The sequence below is a fragment of the Natator depressus genome, chromosome 1 (genome assembly GCF_965152275.1).
Source record: "Natator depressus isolate rNatDep1 chromosome 1, rNatDep2.hap1, whole genome shotgun sequence".
In the NCBI taxonomy this organism is placed as follows: domain Eukaryota; kingdom Metazoa; phylum Chordata; order Testudines; family Cheloniidae; genus Natator; species Natator depressus.
The window spans coordinates 99,390,121-99,404,022 of record NC_134234.1 but is presented as its reverse complement, the minus strand read 5'-3'; the positions used below and the strand labels follow the sequence as shown (position 1 = coordinate 99,404,022).

Here is a 13,902-nt window from a genome sequence, read left to right as displayed (position 1 = left end):
ATGCTGGTATAAGAAGTTAATTTCTGATGTTTTTACTCCTCACTAGGGGGGAAAAAAAGGGACTTGCTTCAGGAGAGGAAAAAAATAATCTGATACCAATATTTAACATGTTTTATTTCCTTATGGAGGAATACTCTAGAGGCATTGTTTAAAACAAAGTGAATAAGTACAGATTTTTTCCAAAACTGAACATATATAGTCCAGAACAATCAGAAGCAACTGCTGAAGTGGAAGTAATGTTTAACAAATTCTAACTACGTTACGATGACAGAGACTTGATGATGGTGAACGAATAGTCTTATTGCCTTTCTTGAAATACTCAATAACTAAAAGAATGAAGTATATAGCTGTGGTGCTAATGGCACAATTCTGAGTTGAGCTTGAGCAACCAGTTCCGAGAGGAGTGGAAAATGGTACTAGGATCAGCATTAAGTTTGGTCTTATTTACACCTCAAATGGATGACAAAGAAGTAGGAAAATTAAGAAAGCATTAAAATAGTTCAAAATATTGAAAGTTGGATGTTCAGCATGTCAAAAGAGAAACTGTAGAGAAATTAGAGAAAAAACATAACAGTTCCCTCCCCCACAAAATGCCACCCCTTCTTCCAACTCTGTCCCTGCATAAACAAAATGGTGGAGAGCAGATAAGAATAACCTCTGCTTACACTGACTTCAATGAAACTCGATTTCATTCTTTTTAATTCCCTCCTTCCTTTAAGCCATCCCCAAATGGCTGCAGGTGGGGGTAAGCAAACAGTTGTATAAGAAAGCAGTATAACAAAAGATCCTTATAGCTATTATACAAAGGGCTTCCAGGAATATTGTGCTGCCGATCTGAGCCACTGTGCATAATTTTGGACACAATATATAACAAGAATGTTATTGAAGCAATGTACGAGGTACATAAGACTACAATGAATTTGTTACTAGATAACAGGTTTTATTGTGTGGTGAAAAGTAAAGTTAGGTTTGTACCCGTTAGAAAAAGAAGGAGAATTAAGGATAGGATTGAAATGTATACAATTCAAGAAGGTGGATGAGAGAACTCAAGAGGAGATCAGATTTTTTTAAAAAGTTAAGATAAAGTTTAGTGGGCCATTTCTGAACACAACAGATTTTTTTTATGTGGAATGGAACTTTTACAAATTACTAAAGATAAAATAAATAAATACACAAACTTTGTAATCTTGCATACATACAAAAAAGGAGTCAGGTACTTTCAAGAAAAAACTCTTACAAACATTGTATAGGCAGAAGACCAGGATGGTCAATTTTCATGCCAACAGAAGTTACACTCTGATACACATTTCCATTATCCATCTTATTTTTTATTACATTAATTATTTTATTTTAAAACTGTTGCTGGACTACCGTCATAGCATTAAGAATTATATCTACAAGCTCTGACACTCAAGACACAAACTCACACCTAATGCCAAAGGAGGTATGAAACTAATAGTGGCAGGACAGTACTTCTAGCTATGAAGTAGTTTAAGTACACAGTAAAGTGTAATTACACACATTAGTAACTCGAAATATTTTGATGAGAGAAATTTAAGCATCTGCAGAAACTGGTAATTGGGACTGAGGCTCGGACAGTTGCGCACCTACTGTGACTGTGCACTTAGGTGCACGACTGTTCAACTAAATTATCGTCAACATTTTGTAAAATGCAGGGAAAGTTTTTCTGCTTACAATTGTAAACTGATCAGTTCTCCCTTGTGAAACGTACCTGTCCCCTTCTACTTGTGCCCTCAAATGTGCTGTTTCCCTTCATTCAAACTAACAAAGGACTCTGTAATCAAAAAGAAAATTAATGACAGGCAAAAGCCTATTTTTATGTAAAGAACACATGTTAATTACCTTAAATTAACAGTTTTTCCTTAAAATTCTTTTTTAACCCTTATAGATTTTTTGCTTATCACACCTACTGGTACATCCCTAACATTTTGCCCTTGTGCCCTATTCACTGTGTATTACTATATGCCTAACGCATACCTACCACATGGGCATTAATTATAAATTGTATTATTAATAATAATACAGTTTAATTTATTTTTTTATTTATTCTCTTAAATTAGATAATTTATTTTATAACAGTGATGGGCAACCTGCGGCCTGTGGGCTGCAGGTTGCCCACCACTGTTTTATAGAGACAGGTCTGGGAAACCTGTTACATATTTACATAAATAGGAGATGGACATGGAGGAAGCCATTAGTTATCTGAATATTTTACTGCACATATACTTGTATTTAATAGATTACATGTGGACGAGGGGTACATATAACTAGTTTATGTATAACTTATCTTTTATATTATACTATACCATTTTTTCATTTTTATAATAAATATTTTACAAATTTTGTAACAATTGATATGATTTTTGGTAATTTTCAAGTATTCTTTCTTTCTTTAAAGATATTTTAAACAAAGGAAATATTTTCCAAATAATTTAAAAATCAATTCTATCCCTTAGTAACTGGATTTGCAGCAAATGAACATAGGATTACATCATGCTTTTAATTAATTACATTTTTAAATTGAAACAACGATAATTAGTTACACATGCATATATTAACTAAATTCAAGCATACAGCTACTTAATTACAGTGCATTGACAATATAGGATATAGCCAATTAATGACAACTGCATGTTGTCTACAAAATTGTATATTTTTATAATGACCATGCCTCCAGTTCACAAGACCAAATTCAAATCCACTTATTTTTGTGCTCTCAATTAGGTCCACAGTAATAGCTTTGCTCTTGAAAATGTTAATGTGCATGCAAATGCAACCGTCCACCCAACTAGACATGTACCACATGGACATCTTGTTGAAAGATGTAAGCTGTTCCTTTAAAAAACCATGCATTTAACATATTCATTAATAAACCTGTCATTATGCTGAAAAAGTCGCACCTACTTCCCACAGATAGTCATTTCTGCATCAATTTGCTTTTCTTAAATTTAGGAAATCATACAATACAATGCAAAAATGTAAGCCTATTTTAACAGTGATCGAAAAAGTAATCTGAACTGCTGTTAGCCATTTTATTTAGTGTTTTGATTTACACGACTCCCCACTGGAAATAGATCAAGTTTCCATTTGCTAGAAGTGACTCCCAAACTACTTCACCTTGTTCATGCCACTTTGTTTTATAGCTTACATTCAGCAGAACTACAGTGATATGAAGCTACTCTGTAAATGAAAACATCTGGAAATTCTCTGACAACTAAATGGAGAAGGTGAGGTTAAGTCAGGCGTAGGGAACCTACGGCTCATGGGCTCGCTGCTTCATTTCATGCAGCCCAAAGCAAGTCTCCACACCACGGGCCAGAAGTCCCGGACCTCGGGATCCCCCCGCGGGGCTGGAGCTGCAAGCGCCGGCTTGCTGTGCTGCAGAGAGAAGCTGGGGTTGCCAGGCCATTAAAAGTCCAGTCAGCTCCGTGCAGCTGCCAGAAACAACCAGCATGTCTCTGCAGCCCCTAAGAGCAGGGGCAATCAGGGAAGCTCTGCACACTGCCCCTGCCCCGAGCACCAAATCCGCAGCTCCCATTCACCAGGAACCATGGCCATAGGAGCTGCAGTGGCGGCACCTGCGGGCGCACCGCACAGAGCCCCCAGCCCCTCCACCTAGGGGCTGGACATGGTGGCCACTTCTGGGAGCAGCGCAGACCCAGGGCAGGCAGGGAGCCTACCTTAGCCCCATTGCAGCGCCAACCAGGAACCGCCTGAGGTAAGCACCACTCGGCCAAAGCCTGCACGCAAACCCCCTCCCACCCTAATTCACTCCCAGACCCTGCACCCCCACCCACACCACATCCCCCTGCCCAAGGTTGGAACCCTCTTCTGCACCCAAACTTCCTCCCAGACGCCAGACCCCGAACCTCCACCCACACTTGAACCCCCTGCCCCAGTCCTGAGCCTGCTCCTGCACTCCAAACCCCTTGACCCCAGCCGGGAGCCCCCTCCTACACCCCCAACCACTCATCCCCAGCTCTACCCCAGAGCCCGCAGCCCCAGCCGAAACCCCCTGGCCCAGCTCGAAGACCCTCTCACACCCTGAACCCCTCATTTCTGGCCCCACCCTGGAGCCTAGGGGAAACCCCAAGCCCCCGCATCCCCCCACGGGGCTGGAGCCGCAAGCGCCAGCTTGCCCCACTGCGGGGGGAAGCCTTGAGCCTCCGTCCCGTCCCGCCCGACCCCTGGGGGGGGGGCTGTGTGTGGCCCACAACTGATTTTTTTCTGTAGGTCAGTGACCCGTGATAGGAAAAAGGTTCCCCACCCCTGGGTTAAGTGGTGAGTAAGGTATGTACCCACTATAGCAATAAAGAGCCTTAGAGGGAAGGAGAAAATGTTCAAATATGATAAAGGAGAAAAATTAGTGCTAAGCGCAGAGAAATGCTGCAGAGCAGTTCTCAAATACACTTTGAGCACAGAGAATTTGAAAGATTAAAACAGAGAATCAGACACAAATTTTATATAAAACTGCCTTACCAAGAGATTTTTAAAATACACATTATAGAATACAACATAGCTTCAAATCCTTTGTTAATATGACATGATAATCTCAACCTACATAGCGAGAAATGAACTGTAAATAGGCAACAAGGACTGTACACTCTTTTGGGCAGGGCCATATCTTTTAATCTGTACTCTAAAGCCCTGGCATATTTCTGGGCACTGCAAAATACTAAACAAAAATGAGAAAGCAGTGTGCTTTCTAACATGTCATTCCTTACTGCTGATGTCCAACACTGGATTCACCCTTCAATTTTGTGAAGACAGTGAGTGTAGCCAAAAATAATAATAATAATAAAAACCTCCCCACCCTGCCAACATCTTTGCCATAACAAAGATACTAATTCATCCTGCTCTCTTGTTTTCTAGTTCTGGAGATATTCATACCAGAAAGAAAGAAATACTGAAAACTATTAAGAGAAGAAAAGAGGGTGGGTTGTAGAAGTGAAAAGAGGACACTTACAATCATGTAATTATTTATCTTTCACTCTTTTGTTCATCACCAAACCCTTTACTTTGCAACAGGAAAATTGTAGAGTGGTGAATTTAATAAATTAAAGCTCAGAAGATCCTGGACCATTGTATTTAAATTCTCCCTTGTTTCTATCTCTTAAATTTCTCTACCACTCTGCTATTGTTTTTTATTATAAAATTTAACTAAATTATTTCACTCCACAAAGATTTCTGAGATGAAAGATTCTCACTAGGTATGACATTCACCCACAGTGTAAAGGGGTCAGCCCAAGGACCTCCACATCACATATGCCCTACACAGCACCTATGCGGAGGGTCTCTTGGTAAAATGGCTGAATAGGGCACTCCCTATTCGCAGTTTCACAACAAAAGGGTCTTCACATTAGCTCTGAATGGAGTTGAAGACCACGATAAAGGTGGTCCAGAGGCAGGCCACAGACCCACCCTTACGTGACTCCTTTAGCCTCCCAAATACCCTGTGCAACTGGCTAGGAGGGACTGCTGACACTATTCCTAAGAATTCCTAAGACTTAAAAGAAGCTGCAGTGGTAGAAAGAAACCACACAGTAGCCATGCCCACTGAATCTGGATTTGGGGTGGATTTAGTCTTTCCAACCACTCTACGATGCACGGGGAGTGGATTTCACCCCTCACCAACAAAGCTGCATTGTTTCTTGGACTGGTACGCTTCATGCCTAGATTGTTCCATACATCAGAAGGAACAATATTTGAGTCCAAACTGAATAAACAAAAAGACTATAGTTTTATTACACTATGCTGGTGTATGGAAGGTTTTAAAAACTAATGTTGGTAATCATGATGATAGGATAATTTCTTGATCGATAATGAAAAATATACATAATTGATAGGAAAACTAAGAGCTGGAGTATGAAGATTTTGTCTTTCAAAGATCAAAGTATGACGAGCAGCCAATTCATAGATTCTTCTGGCAATCAATACAAAAAGATAAAGCAATAAAATGAAGAAAACAGAAACACTGATTTTTTCATGAGTTAAGTTAGTGAGTTCATGTTGTACAAGACAACAGATCTCATTAAGGTTGCCAAGATTTTAAACAAACCAACTTGAGTATAAAATTTCTGAACAATTAAAAGTACATGTAGATGAACTGACTCAGGGATAATGCCTGATACTGGAAAATTAAACTAAAATGTATTTTGCACAAATTGGGTAAGTATTGTAGTGGCTGCAGGATAATGGGGGAGAGGGAGTTTCATTTGTTTGTAAAACACCTTAATCCATTTATTTTCCAGCCCCTATTGTAGGCACAAGCAGCAGAAAATTTTCTTTACTTTTGTAGTATTTTAAAGACCTGAAGTGATCGCTGCAAGCTTGTCAGCCCTCTAGCAGGTAAGTTCTGGGAAGCCATGGCGCTCAGTTTTTAGGCCAGGCTGCACTAAGGGAGTGCTGTTCTGAGTAATCTGCACAGATAGACAAGTTTAAAAAATTCAACAAGTTAGAAAATGAATAATAAATATTATTGTTGCTTGACACTGCATAATATTTTTAATTATTCTTACGATAACAGTAAGAGAAGAAAACTATAAAGATGACCCAGGGATCAAACGGTGCTGTGAGGATGATCCATTCACTGATCACTGAATTATCCAACTGAACAATTTATTCAGCTACCTCTGCCACAACTGATGAGGGCATCCATCCCACAAAGTCAGCATCCCTGATCATGTCAGTGCAACAGGGAAGAGTAAATCTAAAAGTGCAACATGTGGCTTGAATTTGCTTCCTCACATTCTAGGTGAAAAATCTGACTGGAAAGTCAGTGCAGTTGGGCTTTGCATTTTCCATAGTACATTATATCCAATTCTCAGGAATAGGACTTCTCTGTCCCTTCTTCGATTTTCTTGTTTAACGTTTTAAGAGGTTTTTCTTCTCATTGCAATTTTTTGAAATAATGTTTCATAAGGTTTTGATTTTTATTACAGTGACCCATGAACCACCATGAGGTAGGTGAGGATAAGAAGAAATTTGACAAAAAATTATAAACATAGAATGATGTGTCATTCTTTAATTATCCAGTAACCTGATCTTATCATGGTCTTGGTGTTGAATAATGGTTACATTTTGCTTTACAATCTCCAGGGTTGGGTTTTATTTTCTAATATATTTGTACCCAGGAAAGTTTAGGTCAGATGTAGCCTTTGGTCATCAGTGAGATTCACCTATCTCATACAATTTCCAGTTAGGTTGGTTGAGGTACAAAGAAATAAAGTATCTTATCCAAGGTACATAGCAAGTTATTGGCCAGCCTAGAATTAGAACCCAGAAGGCTACCGACTCTCAGTCCATTTTGCTGAACCTCTAGACTGCACCGGGTCCAGTTACTCCTCTCTTTCTCTCTCTCTCTCTCCTTTATGTATTTCATTTTATTACATATTGGCCTGTGACACCGCAACACAACCTGAGGGAAAAGCAGCAGCATGCTGCCTAGGACACTGGGACAAGGGCAGGAAGTCCCATGGCCACCCTGTTCTGCCTTGCTGGAACTCTGTAGAGCAGTACTTTCCTGTTGCCCTGCTCCCCAGCCTCTCTCTTTCAGGCAAAGTGGCATGAAACGATAATAAATTCCTTTAAGTTACAGTTTAAGTACTGAAAATAAGTTTACTTTTAAGTTATTCATTCTTGCCTAGACCATACTCTGTACCCTTTGATTATCATGGTCGTGCTGTCTTTTGAATTGCACATAGAACCAAAGAGTCCATGACAAGCTGGACCTAAAATCAGGGTTCATTGTGCTGCAACAGACTGGGAATTCTGGAGCAGCTTCACTTAAATTAAAATATTGATGGTTTTATTGTATTATTTTTCAAAGTTAATTCAATCAGTACAACTCCTCCTGTGTTATTTATTTTGATATTAAATTCCATTTATTTTAGACTGTCACAACATTTTCACTTTTTGATATGTTGCTGTTTTTGGCACTGAAGAAGCTGGAGGTTTTGGCAACCGGCTAGTGGACAGCTGGGGAGATAGCTTTTGATTGTGGGATATGCACATGCGTTTTTTCCCTGCTAAAATAAGAATACTGGCATTTAAATTGTCCTCTTCAGTTTTTATATGTTTGAGAGGAACAGGGCAGTTCACACCTCTCAGAGCTACCAGGCTTTGTGCAGACTCTAGAAGGTAACACTTTGGTGTTTTCAAGGTTATCTTTATAACTACAAGGGGCAGAAACATAATTCTGGTTTTAAAGGCCTTTTCCACACAAACTTACACCAGTTTAACTAACAGTGTATTTTTAAACTGGTGCAAGTTTGCATGTAAACTGTCTTGTTTCGGTTTTGCTCAATTTATTTTTTTTTAAACCCAATGAAACTAAACTGAAATAAGACTCTCAAACAAAAACAATACAAATTTGCACTAAATTAATTAACTGGGTTAAAAAAAACACTCTTAGCTATTCAAGGGAAAATGTGGGTGAAAACAAAATTTTAGAACCTGCAGCACAATTCCACATCAAGGGTGACTCCCCCAGCTATGGAACAATGGAATACACAAGACTCTGAGGACTTTAAGGAGTTCATGGAATTTTTCAGAAAAACGGAGGGCATTAACCAGGCACTAGTCAGGATTTGAAGCTACTTTCTTCTTCACATAATAAATAAGGCTATGATTATGTCACGGAGGTCACAGAATCCGTGACTTGTAGCACCCTCTGCAACACTGGGGACCCCCGCAGCAGACCAGCTGCCCTGTAGTGTGAAAAACTGCTATCTGATTAAATGTGCTAGTTAGGGTGTACTGAGCACGCTCAGTAACATCAGCTGAAGTCAGTAGAGGGGGGACCCTTGCAGCAGCCCAGCCTCTGCGGGCGACCCTCCTGCAGCTGTGGGACCCCCTGCAACTGACCGGACGCCGCTGCCAGCGAGGACCCCTGAGCTCTCCAGCCGCTGCCACTGGCAGGGGCCCCACCCTGCAGTTGCTCAGCTGCTGTGAGCATCTGGTCCCTTCCCCGCAGCTCCCACCTGCCTTTGGTGGTGGCAGAGGGACCCCAGATCTGCTCAGCAGCCACTGGAAGGGACCTCCCACACACACACATCTCCCCAGCTGCTGCCGGTGGTAGCGGGGGGAGCCCCTGCAACTGACTGGCCACCGGCAGGGACCACTAAGCTGCCCAGCCGCCAGCAGCAATGACAGAGGGACCCCAGAGCTGCTCAGCAGCCACAAGCTGCTCAGCCACCGGCAGGGGCCTCCCTGCAGCTGCTCAGCCGCCACAAACAGCCACACGTCCTAAAATCTGACTAATTTTAAATTAAAATCATTACATCTTTGCCTTTTTTTAAGAGAACTTTTAAGCAAAGCAAAAGTGAAACCACTTGAGAAAGCTGTCTTCATGACATGACATATTTAAGTTGGAATTTTCTGAGGAGCTGCATCAATTTGAAGTTCTTTTGAAAATACCAGCCTTAAAGCTTTGACAGACTTCATGTAAATTGTGTCCATTCTTAAAACTCTCAGGTTAGCTTTGAGATCAGCACTATAGAATTATAAAAATATTTTCCTCCACAAACTTTTCTTCCCAATTCTCCAAGTTAACCCACCTCTGATTTAGCTTGATTTTATTTCATCATCATCCATGGTTCCACCATAATGCAATGCTTTATGTCTTTCACTCTTTAATATCACAAGACAAAAGAAATTATTTAGGAAGTTTTGTAAAAGCTAAATCCTGTATATTTGTGCATCTGAAGCAAAGGGTTTCCAGACACAAAATGAAGTGTCAGCATATTGTGGCTAATTACCGTACTTGCACCCTCAGTTTTAATGGTAGCTTGCTACAGTCATCCCGATTATGCATTTTTCCTGGTTAGTTTGTTTGATTTTTACCAGTATCTTAAATTGCAATTTCATTTCTTGCTCTCAAATACCTCTTGCGGCACAGCATAAAAGTCCACTTCTAAGTAAGGAATTAAACAACAATTTTGTTAATTAGAAAACAAATGTAAGAAGAAAGTAGAATACAAAAATGTCCCATTGACTTTAGAGTGTAGATAAATCCCTGTACAGGAAATGTACCACTTAATTAGCATATGAAGGATGGTATTCTAATTTACAGTAAGGCCTCCTGCAGAAGATGAAACAAATGTGTAACTGTGCTAGTACACTGATCACAAATCAAGTACCACAAATCAAGAATAATATATACTGACTCAATGCCTCACATTTCTTAGAAAATGAGCAAAACTTACAGAGAATGTTGGCCCGTCGTTTGAAACTGTAACAGAGTAAGTTCCATCTCCTAGCTGTACCGACAGCTCCCAATTGTTCAGATCCAGCTTAGCAAGAGAAATTCTAAAGCAAGGAATGGAAAAAGAATATTTTAACGGCATTTTCAGGTTCTCCCCATTTTCAATCACATGAACTTTTTTCATAGGGTCTTCATAAATGATTTTAAATATCATTAACCCTACTGACACAGTCAGGGAGCATGTTTGGGAAAACTACCAGATGATATATTTTTTTGTCCATTATGGCACATAAGGAGAAAACTTTTTAGGGGAGAAGCCTTTTGAGATATTTTCTGCTTTGCCTTGACACCTTGTGTCACTGAAGTACACTGATAAAGTTTGAGGAGAATCCCAAAATCCAGCCATCGTTGGTTGCAGGGATATTGCAAACAGTGAAAAACAGATGAGGAGAGGGTTTGGGGAAGGAAGAGGAGTGGCACTTGAAAAAATAAAAAGACTACTTGGAACTTCAAAAGCAAAAGTTTCAGAGCAGCAGCCGTGTTAGTCTGTATTCGCAAAAAGAAAAGCTTATGCTCAAATAAATTGGTTAGCCGCTAAGGTGCCACAAGTACTCCTTTTCTTTAAAAGCAAAAGTGGTTCACCGTCACCTTCACGTCATAATCACACACAACAAAACTATGTTAAAGGCCAGTTAGACACAAAAGCATGCAAATCCAGCCAAACGAATAATATACATACATTATTTTTAACAATATACATATTTTATACATTATTGACGAATCTCTGTAGATACACTAAACTGAAGATTTTTACATGCCAAGACTTGAGGTCAGAGTTCTATATTCCTCCCATAATAGTTTATGACAGGGGTGGCCAATCTGTGGCTCCAGATCCGCATGCGGCTCTTCAGAAGTTAATATGTGGCTCCTTGCATAGGTGCTGACTCCAGGGCTGGAGCTACAGGTGCCAACTTTCCACTGCTCAACCCCAGGCCCTGCCCCCACTCCACCCCTTATCCCAAGGCCCCTGCCCCTTCCTGCCCCCTCCCCTGCTGCACCCTTGCTCCTCCCCCCTCCATCCCAGAGCCTCCTATACACTGCAAAACAGCTAATCGTGGCAGGCAGGAGGCACGGGAAAGGAGGGGGAGGTGCAGATTGGCAGGGCTGCCAAGAGGCAGGAGGTTTGGGGTTGGTGGGGGTGCTGCTGATGTAGTACTGTGGCTCTTTGGCAATGTACATTGGTAAATTCTGGCTCCTTCTCAGGCTCAGGTTGGCCATCCCTGGTCTATGAACTCACCAACTTAAGACAATCCAGGGAACTGCATCTTTTATGTTACATCAAAGTGGTCAAAGATACAGCAAGGGAACCAGAACCTGGAACTCAAGTCTTGGCAGGTTTAAAAAAAAAAAGTAGAAAATAATTTTTAGCTGTTTTGTTTTAAACTATATTTATTTGTAATTTGTAGGTCTATACATTTGTTATGCATCAGTTGTCACCTTTATCTTGCCTTCCCTATAGTTTGTTACATTAACTGGTTGTGTTTTAAATTTAAACCAGAAATTTTTGGAGAGACTAACTGACTATTGTCTGAGCACCAGCAAGTGCAATAGGCTTCCAATATTGTTTGGGATTCTAGGCACAATTTTAGTACAAACAAACAAATAAATAAATAATAATTCAGGCTGGTTGAGGCTCTGAATTTCATTGAATTGATGTTTTTAGGTGCCAGTTGGTCTCCCGTGCTGCCTCTTATGCATAGCAAGAGCACCCTGTAAAAATCCATTACATTGTCCACATTTAACTCTCTCCTTAAAATTCAACCCTGCTGTCATGCTTACAAAATGCTTCATAACTACTAGGCAGCTGAAGCACTGTATCCACTGCATACTATGCTAATTATAGAATCACAGAATCATAGAAATGTAAAGCTGGAAGGGCTGGAAGTCTTTGCAGCCTCCTGAGCTGAGGCAGGACCAAGTAAATCTAGACCATCCCCCACAGGTGTTTGTCTGTTCTTAAAACCCTCCATTGACAGGAATACCACAACCTTCTTTGGAAGCCTATTCCAGAGCTTAACTAAACCAATAGTTCTAATTTCTAACCTAAATTTTCCTTGCTGCACATTAAGTCCTTTACTTCTTGTCCTACCTTCAGTGGTCAAGGAGAACAATAGATTATCATCCTCTATAACGGCTAGGGTTGCCAGGCATCCGCTTTTCAACCGGAATGCCCAGTCGAAAAGGGACCCCGGGCGCCTTTGAAGACTGTTATCAGGTCCCCCCAATCAGTCTTCTTTTCACAAGATTACACAGGACTTTTTTTTTTAAACCTTTAATTATAAATGTCCCACTGTTAACTTGAGTTGCCCCATCTGTTGTATTCTCCTGTTATTGCTCATCATATGCTTAGGCCCCTGTCACTGCCTCTTGGTGTGGTTTCTTGAGGGGCCTCAGCTTCTCCTAAGCCAGCTTAGTTTACTCTCAGTCAGGTCAATTCCTGGGCCCTCACCTTCAATTAAGCCTGTCAACCCTTCACTTTTTGAGTTTGCAGTCTTTTTCAGTCTCCTGGCTGTTTTCTTGGAGGCAGCCTGCTGCAGGGCTGTCACGACCTTGCTATCCCAAGCCTTTCTGCCTCCCATTCCTTCTCTGCACTCTCCTGTTTATAGCAGGCCTTGTTTCCTCTATTGGTTGCAGCTGTGTGTGCCTGCCTCCATGAGTGGCAGCTGCGTGGGTTTGTGATCAAGCTGCTTGCTTGTAAGCAGGAGAGACTCTCCTCCCCTCATCTACATTTAGTAAGGGGTTTGTAGATCACATTACAGCCCAGTACATGTAAAGACTCATCCAGCTGCTTGTATTTCCAGACTGAGAGAAGCCGAAGTGTGTAATGTGGTGCCCCGCTTCACATTTTAAAAAAAGAAAAATTAAAAGTATCTTATTTTTTGCTCCAAAAGGCACAACCTTAATAAATAATCCATATATCTTTTTTCTTCTGAACTTTTGAGTTTTATTCTTGTATAATAATTTTACATGGATAGCACTGGAATTCATTTTACACAGGTATCTATTTTTTCCTCATTCTCCTCATAAATACACATGCTCTTCATTTTAAACACACATACGTATTACATACGCACATGGATCACATGATAGCATGATGTAGTATACAAGTTGCATCTTCAATCGTTTGAGGTGGCCACATTACTCAAAATCACTAGTCACTTTTGAAACTCTTGACCTTGGGCTCAAAAGCATCCCCTCGCAAGTATGACCCACTCCAAAATTCCCACGTGATTTTACCTAGAGATGCTGTCTATACCCACAACATTTGTAATTAACATACTAAAAATGATATGGTCAAGTTTCTGTGACAAGCCTCTTCCACTGGCATACAGGAGCAAATGTCAAAATAATAGATTTGAGAAAATCTCCATAAGGCATTGTTAGCAATAATATTTCTCCGGGTCTCCATCTTGAAGTTCCTGTACGTCAAAATCATTTAGCCATTTTAGATCCCACCCAGATATGCTTATCCTGATCTCTGCGGGATAGCTCGTAGAAGAGAGTACAGACATTGGAATCAGGAAATTTCCTGGATAGTTACGAGGTAGCTAACAGTGTGATGCTCTGCCTACATTTCCTGGGATAAGGAGAGAGAGGAGAAAGCGTTTGGTGGGTTC

General features: G+C 40.6%; 1 protein-coding gene across 2 annotated transcripts in view; it reads right to left on the bottom strand.

The window, feature by feature from the left end:
• The window catches only part of PCCA (propionyl-CoA carboxylase subunit alpha), a 388,477-nt gene that overhangs the window by 124,729 nt on the left and 249,846 nt on the right, over nucleotides 1-13,902 (bottom strand). For both annotated transcript variants that reach the window (XM_074963058.1, XM_074963066.1), the window contains exon 19: nucleotides 10,227-10,329. In XM_074963058.1, the coding sequence (XP_074819159.1) occupies nucleotides 10,227-10,329 (103 nt within the window). The remainder of the gene's footprint in view (nucleotides 1-10,226; nucleotides 10,330-13,902) is intronic.